Here is a 13,976-nt window from a genome sequence, read left to right on the forward strand (position 1 = left end):
TAGAAAAATTAGCCGAGCATGGTGGCTCATGCCTGTAATCCCAGCTACCCGGGAGGCTGAGGCAGGAGAATCACTTGAACCTGGGAGGCAGAGGTTGCTGCAGCATTGCACTCCAGGCTGGGCAACAAAGCGAAACTCCATCTAAAAACAAACAAACAAACAAACAAACAAACAAACAGGATGTGTGATGCATTTGCTAGTGAAATTCTATGGCATTTATGTGGAGTCATGGCTCCCTGAGGTGTGTCTAGCCATGGCGCTGAGACATCTTATTTAATGTCTGATGTAGTTTCCGAAATATACAGTCAAAAAGCGGTGGGGATGGGTGGGCAGGGGGTCTTGGTGCACTTCATTAACTCACTCTATCAATGGACATCTAAGTTGTTTCCATTGGCTTCTTCTGATACAATTTTTGTAATGTCTTAATTTTGTATTATATGTTACTTCTGTGGTCAAGGAAAAAGGAATGAAAACCGGGGTTTGGGGCAGGGAGGTGGGGGGACAAAAAGGATGTTTCCTTAACGTATAAAGAGCCCTTGAAACTCATTAAGAAAAAATAACTCAAAGATGACAGTTACAGCAAATATTTATTGAGCATTTGCCATATTCCAGGAACATGGTATTTTGCATATAATAATGTATTTAATCTTCACACCTATCCTATGAGGTAGGTACCATTATTATTCCCATTTTGCAGGTGAGGAAACTGAGACACAGAACGGTTAAGTAACTTGCCCAAAGTCACAAGCTTGTAAGTGGCAGAACTGGGATTTGAACCCTACACTCTTAACCAATGCTACCCTCCCTTCCAAGAAAAATAGGAAAAGGACATGAACAGATGAGGAAATGCAAATGCATTTTAAACTCACAGTAAGATACCCAATCTCACAAAACATATTGTATTTCAGTGATTTGAAGCTATACGTTTTTACTTGTTTTTTTTTTTTTGTTTGTTTGTTTGTTTGTTTGTTTGAGACAGAGTCTCGCTGTGTCGCCCAGGCTGGAGTTCAGTGGCGCGATCTCAGTTCACTGCAACCTCCGCCTCCTGGATTCAAGCAATTCTCCTGCCTCAGCCTCCCAAGTAGCTGGGATTACAGGCACCCGCCACCACACCCAGCTAATTTTTTTTTTTGTATTTTTGGTAGAGACGGGGTTTCGCTATGTTGGCCAGGCTGGTCTTGAATTCCTGACCTCGTGATCCGCCCAAAGTGCTGGGATTACAGGCGTGAGCCACCACACCCAGCCACATTTTTACATGTGAACTTCTGAAATCAGGATGCATCTTAGAATCAGTGACATCTTAGAATCAATGAAATACAGTAAGAGGAATGCAAATTAAAACCACCTATCAGATTGGCAAAGAACAAAACATTTGATAACACGCTGTGTTGGCAAGGGTGTGAGGAAACAGGGACTCTGAAAACTTGTGAACTTAAACCGGCATGGCCTCTGGAAGACAATTTGGTATGCACTATCAAAATTTAAAACACACTCGTGGTTCAAGCCTGTAATCCCAGCACTTTGGGAGTCTGAGGCAGGAGGATTGCTTGAGCACAGGAGTTTGAGACGAGTCTGGGCAACAAAGCAAGACCCCTGTCTCTAAAAATAATAAAAAAAAAATTAGCTCAGCATGGTGGCATGCACCTGTAGTCCCAACTACTTGGGATGGGAAGCTGAGAGAGGATAGCTTGAGCCCAGGAGGCAGAGGCTGTAGTGAGCTGGGATTGCACCACTGCACTCTAGCCCAGGTAATAGAGCAAGACTTTGTCTCAAAAAAAAAAAAAAAAAAGTCAAGTCCATTCCATCCTGAAGGTGGAACACTATGCAGCTGTAAAAAATAATAACGGTTTGTGAACATTAACAATAACACTATCTCCAAAATATATTAAGTGAAAAAAGGCAAGGTGCAGAACTGTGTGCATAATATCCTATATATTGTGTGAAAAGGAGTGGGGCAGACATACCCCTCTACCTACATAAGGCATTGCAAGTGTCTTGTCAAAATGATGGCCTCTAAGGAGGGGAACTGAGTACCTGAGGGAACATGAATGGGGAGCAATTTACCCTTCATTCTAGACTAGGGAGAGGTTGGTAACTTTTCTCTGTAAAGGGCCAGATCGTAAATATTTTAGGCTGTGTGGACCACGTGGTCTCCGATGCAACGATTCAATTCTGCTGCTGCAGTGCAAAAGCAGCCTCGGACAATATGTAAATGAGGGGCATGGCTGTGTGCCAATTCAGCTTTACAAACTGGAATTTGAATTTTCTGTGTTAGGAAATATTGTTCCCCCTCCCCCAGCCATTTAAAAAATGCTCGTGGCTGACATGGTGGCTCACACCTGTAATCCCAGTGCTTCAGGAGGTTGAGGTGGGAGGATCACTTGAGGCCAGGAGTTTGAGACCACCCTGGGCAACATAGCGAGACCCCATCTCTAAAAAAAAAAAAAAAAAAAATTAGCTGGATGTGGTGGTGTCCATCTGTAGTCCTAGCTACTCAGGAGGCTGAGGTGGGAGGATCACTTGAGCCCAGGAGTTTGAGGTTACAGTGAGCTGTGATTGTGCCACTGCACTCCAGCCTGGACAACAGAGCAAGACCCTGTCTCTAAAAAACAAACAAACAAACAAACATACAACCCACAAAAGCTTCTGAGCTATAGAAAAGCAAGTGGCTGGATTTGGCCCACTGTCCAGGGTCAGCTTATCCATACTCTAGCCCTGTTTATATTATTTGATATGAGCCACTGCACCTGGCGTGGTTCTTATCCTTTACCTATGCAAGCATTACCTATTGCTTATATAGCAATATATATATTGCTATATATATATATACCCATATATATATGTGGGTAGCTTGAAAAATATTTTTGGTTTATCAAAAGAGGGTTGGCTGGGCGCGGTGGTTCATGCCTGTAATCCCAACACTTAGGAAGGCTGAGGTGGGCCGATCGCTTGAGCTCAGGCGTTCGAGACCAGCCTGGGCAACATGGTGAAACCCCATCTCTACAAAAAATACAAAAAGAAACTAGCTGGGGGTGGTGGCACATGTCTGTCGTTCCCGCTATTCAAGAGGCTGAAATGGGAGGATTGCTTGAGCCTGGGAGGTTGAGTCTGCAGTGAGCGCAGATCATGCCACTGTGTTCCAGCCTGGGTGACAGAGCAAGACCCCGTCTCCAGGAAAAAAAAAAAGGCGGGGTGATGGAGTTTCAGTTGGGGGCAGGCGCCCTAAGGTATGTGCCCAGGCCCCTTCTAAAGAACAGTGAGCACACAGGGGTATGCAAGTTCACTACAGCTCCCCCGGTTGAGCTGGAAACCCATGTTTGCCCTGCATGCCACTACCCTGTGCCACCACCAGATAGCAGCACATGCCTACCCGAAACCAAGCCATCCCACAGCAGCTGGCAGTTGGCCTATGCACTCATTTTGTTTTGCCCGCAGTACGTTTTAAACACGGAGCCTGCATTTTTAAAGTTTAGATTTCTGGCTCCTGTTTAACCAGCTGCTGTGAGGAGCAGCTGCCCTTTAGGCCTGATGTCTCCAGGTCATCCCAGTCCCCAGCGTCAGCGGCCCTTTCTCAGGCATGCTGCAGTTGCCTCATAGTGGACACATTTCTCACGTGCCACCTGTCTCACCTCCCTCTCCACAATGGGAGCGTTAAAGCACAGGGGCTTTGGGTCAGACGCTGGCTCAAATCCTGATTCTGCCACCTACCAGCTGTGTGACCTTGGGCATATTACATGACCTCTGTGCCTCGGTTTCCCCATCTGCAAATGGTGCAAAGAGTACTCACTTCTCAGAGCTGCAGGGACTGCTTGACAGGACCCATGCCAGAGCTCTCTGCACAGTCTGGTGCAAAGTTAAGTGCTCAGTAATATTAAGTAGCATTTTTCCCTGTCTGGCCCTCATAGGCACTTGTTTGCAAGTCCCTGATCTCACAAGTGGCCCCAACACTCTCAGACCCAATGCAGCATACCTTCTGGTTTTGAGAAGGATTTTTTTCCAGCCCCCAGAATTCAGAAGTGAAATGGTCTGAGTCTGAGGCCTGCTCTACCCTTACTACCTGTGGGACCTTGGGGGAGTCACTTTACCTCTCTGGACTCAGGCTGAGGGTTTTTTTTTTGTCGGCTCCAGGGGAACTGACACAGATTGGTGGGGCCTGGAAACCAACACCACAGTTGTGAGGCTACTCCTATGGCCTCTAAAGAATTTAGCTGCCTGTCCCATCCACCATTGACTTCTTTTTGTAGTAATGCCTTAGGAAGAGGTGATCACAACCCTGCAAATCCAGATGGACATTTTTCAGCCCTGGGCAACCAGAGCATTTCACCCCACTGGCCAATGTGATTGGTTCAGGGCTGGGCACGTGACCCAGTCCAGACCAATGAGAGCCTGCCCTGGGACTTCCACTGCAACTACTGGGAATGCACTTTCCACTGAGATTGCTGAGCTGGTCTAGTAAGTCTCAACTCAAAGAGAAAAACAGAGCTTAGAGAGACCACGTTTTGATGAATCATGTGAGCCCCTGGGTCCTGCCAAACCTTAATTCAGAACACCTGTAGACTTTTCCGTTTTATGAGCTAATACGATTATTTTAGCTGTTTGCTTTAAATTTCTGTCATTTATGAGTTGTCGAATTCTAACACCCTTCCTTGTGTGGTCCCCTCAGGCATAGTCACAAATCAAAAGTCTAGTTGGCAAAGGAAAATGGCATTATGGGTCACGTTTTAAAAAATAAATGTCATGGCTGGGCGCAGTGGCTCATGCCTGTAATCCCAACACTTTGAGAGGCCAAGGTGGGTGGATCACCTGAAGTCAAGAGTTGGAGACCAGCCTGGCCAACATGCTGAAACCCCATCTCTACTAAAAATACGAAAATTAGCCGGGCATGGTGGTGGGCGCCTGTAATCCCAGCTACTCAGAAATGTCATTATCTGTGACTGCTTTGGAGTCCTTTAGGCATTTCCCTGTCCCCAACAGGCTTTCTTTTTTCTGGCTAATATTGCAGAAACTATCTAGCCTAGACTAGCTATTGACTATGTAGCGTTCACTACAGAATCGCAGTACCTAGTTCATAGGAGATGCCTTATAATTACTTATTCAACAAATAAACAAGTTACTAATTGGTCTATAATGTCCTGACCCGGTGCAGTGGCTCATACCTAAAATTCCAGCACTTTGGAAGGCCAAGGCGGATCACTTGAGGCCAGGAGTTCAAGACCAACCTGGACAACATAGTGAGACCCCATTTCTTTAAAAAAAAAAAAATAGCCAAGCCAGGTGTGGTGGCATGTGCTAGTCCCAGCCACTCATGAGGATCGTTTGTGTCCAGGAGTTCAAGGTTGCTGTGAGCTATTATACCTCTGCACTTTAGCCTGGGTGACAGAGCATGACCCTGTCTCTAAAAACATAGTAATAAATACAAATAAATAAAATGACCAGCAGGTCCCCACTCACCTCAGCCTATGAGTCTCTGTATACCAAATCCATGTTTTCCCAACCTTGTCTTCCATTTTTCCTTAGCTCACTCTAGTCCAGCCACAGTGGCTGCCTCACCATCTCTTAAAATCCCAAGTTTGTTCTTTTTTTTTTTTTTCTAAGCGAAGTCTCGCTCTTATCCCCCAGGTTTGAGTGCAATGGCTCGATCTCGGCTCACTGCAACCTTCACCTCCCGGGTTCAAATGATTCTCCTGCCTCTGCCTCCCAAGTAGCTGGGATAAAGTCGTCTGCCACCATGCCCGGCTAATTTTTGTAAATTTTAGTAGAGACAGGGTTTCACCATGTTGGCCAGGCTGGTCTAGAACTCCTGACCTCAGGTGATCTGTCTGCCTCAGCCTCCCAAAGTGCTGGGATTACTGGCGTGAGCCACTGCGTGCGGCCCCAAGCTTGTTCTTGCCTCAGGGCCTGTGTACTTGCTGTCCCATCAAGAGGCCTCTTCCCTCACTTCTTTCGTGTCTGACCTCCTCTCCTCCCCCAGGTCTCAGCTCAGAGGCCCTTCATGACCACCCTGCCAAAGCAGCACCGACCCTGCTTTTCTGCTGTGGTTCTGTCCTGTTTGATTTTCTTCACAAATCACCACCTGAATTTCCATGTGCATTTATTTGTTTATTGACTCTTTTCCCAGGAGGTCAGCTCCACCAGGATAGGTCTTTGTTGGTTCTTTCACCGCTGTACTTGTGTACAGGACAGAGCCTGGCACACACCAGGTGCCAGTGAATATTTGCTGAAGGAAGTCACAAATAGGGATCAGCCATCATTACTTTATCATCATGATCAACAGGAAAGACCACTGTCCTCACCCAATCCCCTCCAAAAGGCTTTGGAGCAGATGTCAACATTAATTCACTGTCTCAGGTGACAGCTCTCATCCTGAGGCCAGGGTTGGGGGGAGCTGGGAATGGGGCGAGAGTGGGGCCTCACGTCCCAGGCTCCTTGATACCCCCCACCCCACCCAGCCAGGAAACACCACGAGGCAGCCAAGGTTAAGTAGACTCTTGCTGCTTTGTTATAAATATATTATGTACATCCAAAACATGACATTAAAATATTACTCCGTGTTACAGAAAAGATATTAAGGCTTTCTATTATTTACATTAAACAAGCAAGCACCTTTAAAAAAAAACAAAACAAAAAAGCCCTACTCTTCCTTCTCTGACATACTCTGGCCAGAGGGGATACCGTGTCCTCTTCCAAATGACCAAGATGCTCTGCAGGGGCTGTGCCCTGTGAAGACATCCTGGTATTGGAAACATCAGCTCTGGCAGGGTGGGGGCAGCAGAGAAGTGGGGGTCTAGACTTGAGCAGGAGGTTCCAGCCTCTTCTGGCCGGCTACCCTCAGACCCCTGCTGAGCTTCACCATCCTTGGGGGACAGGCTAGGCTGAAGGTGGTGGCTGGGGCTGTCCACCTGCCCAGCCTCCCGGGGTCAGTATGCAGGGCTGTGGCAGAACAATGCTCCACGACGCTTAGGTGTGCCTGGGGGCTCCCCAGACCACTGGGGCCAGACAAGGAGGGAAAGAGGCAACTCACTGGCCCCAACGCCAGCCACACTGAAGGGCTGCCCAGCGGGGCAGGGACGGCAGGCGTGCAGGGAGTGGGTAAACCTCCTCTCTACCAGGGGAGGCTGGCAGAGTCAGGCTTGCAGATAGAGCAGCTCAGGTGGCTGAGGAGGGGCCGAGGAAAAAAAAAAAAAAGAAATGAAAAATCAGTGGCTCAAGTATTCTGTGTCATGAAGGGTGGGCTGGGGTACCTGGGCCCAGCCCAGGAGATGTCCTCTCCATCTGGAGGGGCCAGCTCAAAGAGGCTGGAATTTGGCAGATGGCTTCGGTTTGGGGGCTAGGGAAGGTTGGCAACCAGGTAGCAGGCTCGGAGAAGTTATTTGATCTTCTGGGCCCATTTCATGTCATCCGCCCGAGGCTTCTCGCCCGTCAGGCCCTGGATGAGGTCCTCCAGGCGTCGCCAGAAGCCTATCTTCTCCAGAGGGTAGTTGAGCCAGCCTGCAGTAGAAATGGCAGCGGGAGTTTGAATGGGAGAGAGTAGTCAAGGGGACATTGGGAGAGAGCTGACCTTCACTGGGCTGGAGGGGCCCAATGAGGAGTGAGTCAGTACAGGATAGGACACAGGGACCGGCCAAGGAACTGGAAGTGGGGGCCTCCCACCAATGGGCCTGGGGCCACTCAGGCCTCCAACCCCCATATTCCTCTACTTTCTTACTATATACCAGGCACTTACTTATATTTGAGCACTTACTATATACCAGGCACTGTGGTGGCCTTATCACTCAGCTCAAATGCTACCTCTGCCAGGAAGCCTTCCCTGATCATCCACTTAAGCAGCACCCCAGGTTTCTCACATTACCCTTTATCTATCTATCTATCTATCTATCATTTATCTATCTATTTATTTATTTTGAGACAGAGTCTCACTCTGTGGCCAGGCTGGAGTGCAGTGGGGCGATCTCGGCTCACTGCAACCTCCACCTCCTGGGTTCAAGCGACTCTCCTGCCTCAGCCTCCGAGTAGCTGAGACTACAGGTGCACACCACCATGCCCAGCTAAGTTTTGTATTTTTAGTAGAGACTGGGTTTCACCATGTTGGCCAGGATGGTCTCGATCTCTTGACCTCATGATCCACCCGCCTCGGCCTCCCAAAGTGCTGGGATTACAGGCATGAACCACTGCGCCTGGCTCTATTTACAATTTTTTTAATGCAGATGGGGTCTTATCTTATATAGGCTGGTCTTGAACTCCTGGGCTCAAGCAATCCTCTCGCCTTGGCTTCCTAAAGTGCTGGGATTACACGTGTGAACCACCATGACAGGCCACCCTCTTTCATTTCTTTATAGCCTTTATGATAACCTGTAACCATCTTCGTTAATTCTCTATTTTCCTGTTCTGTGTTTGTTTACCCCCCAATCCCCAACTGGAACATTATCCCCAAAATGCAAAACACCATGTTCTTTCACTGCTGATCCTCAGTGCTTAGAATACAGCCAGGCGCAGAGTAGGTGCTGAATAAATGTTGCTCACAATCTTACAGCCTTCCAGCTCACCATGAGGTAGATACTGATATCAGTCCCATTTTCCACATGAGCACACTGAGGCTTAGAGAAGAGTTTCCCAATTAGCAGGTGGCCAAACCAGGATTGGAACTCAGCCCTGCCTAAGTAGTTAACCCATCTCCTAAATAGCCTGAATTCTAATCCCTCCACCTGCCTTCCAAGGAGCACAAATTGAGGACATGAAAAAGAATGTTTTTTTGTGGTTCTCAGTTCTGTTTCCAGAAAGACCTAAAAAAAAAATAGTAGCTGTAATTTATCAAGTACCTACTATATGCCAAACACTGCATTTGCCATTCCCACTATGGCCCTAAGAAGGTGATATATGAAGGAGGCGGCTGCAGCCCTATTTTGTAAGGAGAAAAGCGGTCGCCAGGGAGGTTTGTGAGTTGCCTAAAGGCACATGTGGAGAAGCTGAGAGTTAGGCCTGAGTTAGACTTGACAGCACCTGATACACTTAACCTTGAAAGCAGGCCAGCTGGCTCCAGAGAAACTCCCAGTTCACCTCACCTCTTTCGCACTGGCTGCTAACTGAGCATGGCACGTGGGCCTCCTTTCCCTTCCTCCACTGCACTGGGCATGTTCCTGCCTCTGGCCTGCTGCTTCCTGTTACCTTTGCTCTAATCTGTGCTCATCTATCTTCAGGGCCCTCCCACACTTCTCTCCTCCCTCTTCAGTTGCTCTGCCCCCTTCTCTCCTCCCTCTTCCACTGCTCTGCCCGCTTCTCCCTCTTCCATTGCTCTGCCTCAACTCCAGTCAGGAGCCTCTTTGCCATTCCAGAAACACACCAAGCAAGCAAAGGCCAGCCTCAGGGCCTTCGCACCTACTGTTCCTGCTGCCTAGAGTGCCTCCCACAGAGGTCTGCACGGCTTTGTCCCTCAGCTCCTCGGGGTCTTTGTTCAAGTGTCACCTTCCCTGACCACCCGATTTAAGAGGCAAAGCCCCCACTTCCTTCTCCCACCCCTGCTTTATTTTCCTTCATAGCAGTTAGCACCATTAGCCACGCTACACATTTTATTCATTCGTTCCAGCTCCCTCACTAGATGGTGAGTGCCACAAGGGCAAGGATCCGTGTTTTCTGGTTTTTTTTGAGACAGTCTCTGTCACCTAGGCTGGAGTGCAGTGGTGCGATTTCAGCTTACTGCAACCTCCACCTCCCAGGTTCAAGCAATTCTCTTGCCTCAGCCTCCTGAGTAGCTGGGATTACAGGTGCCCGCCACCAAGACCGATTAATTTTTTTTTGTATTTTTAGTAGAGATGGGGTTTCACCATGTTGGCCAGGCTGGTCTCCAACTCCTGACCTCAAGTGATCCACCCGCCTTGGCCTCCCAAAGTGCTGGGATTCCAGGCATGAGCCACTGCGCCCAGCTGATTCATGCTATTTTGTTTGCTGCAGGAGCCTACGCCCAAAGCACCATGGCATGTGGTAGGTGCTCAATAAATACGGGATGATGGGTGGCTGGAATCACAACGCCATGAAGTCGAGGGAGAGGGCTTTGTCTGTCTCATTTACTGTGTCCTCAGCACCTAGAATAGTGCCTGGCACACAGTAGGTGCTCAATAAATGCATGACCTGAGAGACTGTTCCCAGAGGGCAAGGACTGTGTGACCTCCTGCTGTGATCTCTGCCCTCCTGACCTCGAAGATGGTGCAGTGGCTGGGGTGGGGAAAGCCCATTCCACGCCACTGGTGGCCGCACCTGTGGTGATGCAGAAGTAGGTCTCGTGGGGTGAGACGTGGTGGATGCGATGGTGTTTACGTGGCAGGATGACATGCCAGTCCTGCAGGAGGGTGACCCAGCGTGGCAGCCCAAAGTACGTGTGCGACCACTTGTGGATCTGGTTGGTGAAGGTGCCGAAGATGATCAGGCAGAAGACGAAGCACTCCCAGGGGTATAGCTGCTCCAGGGCTTCTGCAGGTTGGGGAGATGGGGGGCCGGCACAGCTGTCACTTGGGACGGGGAACCCACCCCAACTGGCCCTCACCACCTGCTCCTGGGCGGCTCCTGAGCGGCTCCTGAGCTGGGCAAGCACCCAGGATTCTCTTCCACCCCCTGCAGGGCCGCAGGCAAGCTCAGGTGCTGCCCTGGGCTTCAGGCTTTCCTCCTGCTCAGGAAGCAGGCGTAATGGTGTAATAGGATAATGGCATAAGCATGGCAATGGCTGGGAATGTAGACCGGAGTCAGCTGGAGCTAGGTTCCGATCTCTGCCGACATTTCTTGGCAGTATGGGCTGGGTCGGTGACTCTGCCTCTTAGAAGCTTAATTTCCCCATCAGGAAAATGAGAATGATGCCTTCACCCAGGTTCCCTAGAAGCAGAGCCTGAAACAGGTTCTCGTGCATGTGACTTATCAAGGGAGCCTCTTCAGGAAAAAACCTTGAAGGGAGGGAGGGAAGCAAGACACGGCAGGGGAAGAGCAGAGCAAAGATGGGGTGGGTGGCGTCCTGTCTCAGTCTGTTCCTGCAAGGAGCTCTGAGGTGTTAACGGCTCTTTAGAATTAGACCCACTCAGAGGCAAAGGGACTAGCCTCGGAGGCGTTTCAGTCACTGGCTCCAGCCTTATCCCAAGGGGACAGGTGGGACCTCCCCTCCATCCCTGGAGAAGCTGGGAGCTGTCAGCAGCCACCACTCACAGAAGCAGGGGATGGGTGCACCCCCAGGGAAGGGGATGGGCAGGGTGCCATAGCACCCACTACACTACACGTCCTCACCACCTCTACCCACGGGAGGCTGCCTGAAGAACCAATGGGTGTTAAGGTGCTGGAACAGGACCGGGCCCCAACCTACCTCCACCTGACAGATAAGGCAACTGAGGCTCAGAGTGGTGAAATCACTTACTTTGGGACCAGTCCCTCTAAAAATAGGCAGGCCCTGTTTTCACAGCCTAGACATTTTCCACTAGGCCACGGTAGCAAAACCCCAGAAGCCCTGCCAGGCAGGTAACACAAATGAACAAGGTGGGTTGGGTGCAGGGAAGCAAGGAGTAGTGGGGACGGTGGTAAACTGGAAAGACGCGTCCTGTCAAAGGCAGTGGCTGCAGCTCAGCTCCCACCCAGTGAGGCCAGGTGGGAACATGGACCCAGGGGGGCCAGAGCAGATTGTGCAAGAGAAGCTGGAAACCTCCATCTTCATGTCAGGTTTCCTGATTTTACATGAAGACAATGAATGAAAACTCTTCTAAAATACCATAAGGAGCCAAACACATAAGCCCCAGAAGGCTCCTGGGGGTCGGCCTCTGCCCCCAAGGCCCCCTCCCAGCCCACCACTAGCTGGGTGTCTCACCAGGGCTGTGGGTGCGGAACTTGTAGGCCATGTTTAGCAGCGGCAGCAGTGTCACCAGGCAGTTGTCCCCGTTGGTCTCGATGAAGTCGTGCCGTGTGATAGCTGTCGGGTCAATGTGGTGCTCCCGGAAGGGTCGGATGAAAGCCTGGAGTTGAGGGGGACACAGCCCCAGCAGTCAGCCTAAGGTGGTCAGCTGCTCTCCACAGCCCCCTAAACACATTCACCCTGGGCTCACCTCCCGCCTTTGATCCTAAGTTCCCTCCACCCGGGATGCTTGAACATTCCCACCTGGCCCACTGCCAGACACAGACCCCATCCAGCCTTTGGGGAGATGAGCCGAAATGACCCTGGAAGGGCTTTGGGTTGGCACTGTCTGCCTCTGGGCCTCAGTCTCCCTACCTGTGCTGTAAGGGGGCTTGGAGACAACCTCCGCCCTTCCTCCCCACCCCAAGGCAGTTGAGGAGGTCCCTCTAAGTAAAAGGTGGGACCCTCCGGACCCTCTGCACCTGCTGGGGTAACAGCCTCCCCTCCTTAGTCCAGGCTCTTCTGACAAGGCTGACCTCGCCCTGGGCTGAGAAAGAACATGTGACCAGGCCTGGCCAATCATAGCATCTCCTCCCTCTGGCCAGTGACTGCCTGAGGGCCCAGCACGTGACCCAATCTGGGCCAATGGGAGTGAGCCGTGGGACTTCAGTTGGCGGAAACTACAGGGAAGGAGAAATGCTGTTCTCCTGGGAGGAGAAGGACAGTTCTCTTTTCTTGGGAGCTGGAAGGATGGATCTCTGGGCGGTGAGAAAGCACACTGGCCACCTTATGAGGGGAAAGTAGAGATAGAGATGGAAGAAGACTGGGCCTGAAGAATGTGGTCTGTCGGTCCTACTGGATGCAGCCATACCTTAATTTGGCTCTAACCCTGAAATCTTCAGTTACATGAATCAGTACCCTTGTTTGCCTAAGCCAGTTTAGATTTTCTGTCAAAACCAAAAAAGTGACTAATACAGGATAAAATGCAGTTAAAACAGCAAGAAGCAGCAGGGGAGACAATGGAAAAGCAAGACACCCCCAAATTCAGGGGTTCTGATGAGGCAGGCACATATCTAAACTCTTGGACCATCCCAAGCCTGATGCTTTTGCTTCCAAAATCCCAAGGGACTCCTGTTCTAGTCTTGCAGGACAGGGGTGAGGGACAGGCTGCAATGATGGTTCCCATCTTTCAGATAGGGAAACAGTCTTAGAGAAGAAAGGGGACTCACTCAAGGCCATACAGCCCAACCTCCTTCTTGAGGACATGGTTAGGTCAACATACTCACCTTCCCCACAATGGGCAGCTCCACAGAGCCCCATGTGTCAGCACCCCAGTGTACCAGGCCAGACAAGAAGTCAGCAATGAGAGCCCCTGCAACTGTGGACAAGAGGGTGAGTGAAGGGACATCCCTGCACCCCCCCAATCAGAATCACTCATTCATTTACTCACTTGCCCGCTCATTCATTTGTTAGGAGGGGAAGGTGTCGCTTCTTCTCTAGTTGGGATGTTTTCTTCCCTGAAGATGGAGCCTCAGGCTTAACACTCCTCCTGCCTGTTACTTGCTGTGCTCGGGAAGATGCCAAGACTCATGTGCTTGGAGAGTCTGGAGAGCATAAACTGGGCATGCTCAGATCAGCTCAACCTTTCCCTATTAGGAGCAGGCTGTGCCCTTCTCTCTGCCCCATATAAGGAAAGCCTGCTCTGCACCAGTGCTGCCTGGAACTGCAGCAATGTCCTTCTGGGTTTGGTGTTAGAAAGAAAGTACCTTGGCCAGGTGCGGTGGCTCATGCTTTGTAATCCCAGCACTTTGGGAGGCTGAGGCAGGCTGATCACTTGAGGTCAGGAGTTCGAGAATAGCCTGACCAATATGGTGAAACCCCGTCTCTACTAAAATCACAAAAATTAGCCAGGTGTGGTGGCATGCGCCTGTAGTCTCAACTACTCGGGAGGCTGAGGCAGGAGAATCACTTGAACTCGGGAGGCGGAGGTTGCAGTGAGCTGAGATCGCACCACTGCACTCCAGCGTGGGCGACAGAGTGAGACTCCGTCTCAAAAAAAAAAAAAGAAAGTACCTTACCTGCAGATAGAAGCCTCGCTGCTCCACCCCCACCCCTCCAGCTT

At 50.2% G+C, this 13,976-nt stretch overlaps 1 protein-coding gene across 1 annotated transcript in view; it reads right to left on the reverse strand.

Moving 5' to 3' along the window:
* Positions 1 to 6,045: 6,045 nt before the first annotated feature.
* Positions 6,046 to 13,976, reverse strand: part of PEDS1 (plasmanylethanolamine desaturase 1) — a 31,529-nt gene continuing 23,598 nt past the window's right edge. The window contains exons 3-6 of the mRNA NM_001205079.4: positions 13,141 to 13,232; positions 11,831 to 11,975; positions 10,249 to 10,461; positions 6,046 to 7,488 (exon numbers count right to left, since the gene is read on the reverse strand). Of these exons, the coding sequence (NP_001192008.1) occupies positions 7,367 to 7,488; positions 10,249 to 10,461; positions 11,831 to 11,975; positions 13,141 to 13,232 (572 nt within the window). The 3' untranslated portion in view covers positions 6,046 to 7,366. The remainder of the gene's footprint in view (positions 7,489 to 10,248; positions 10,462 to 11,830; positions 11,976 to 13,140; positions 13,233 to 13,976) is intronic.

The sequence above is a fragment of the Pan troglodytes genome, chromosome 21 (assembly GCF_028858775.2).
Source record: "Pan troglodytes isolate AG18354 chromosome 21, NHGRI_mPanTro3-v2.0_pri, whole genome shotgun sequence".
In the NCBI taxonomy this organism is placed as follows: Eukaryota; Metazoa; Chordata; class Mammalia; order Primates; family Hominidae; genus Pan; species Pan troglodytes.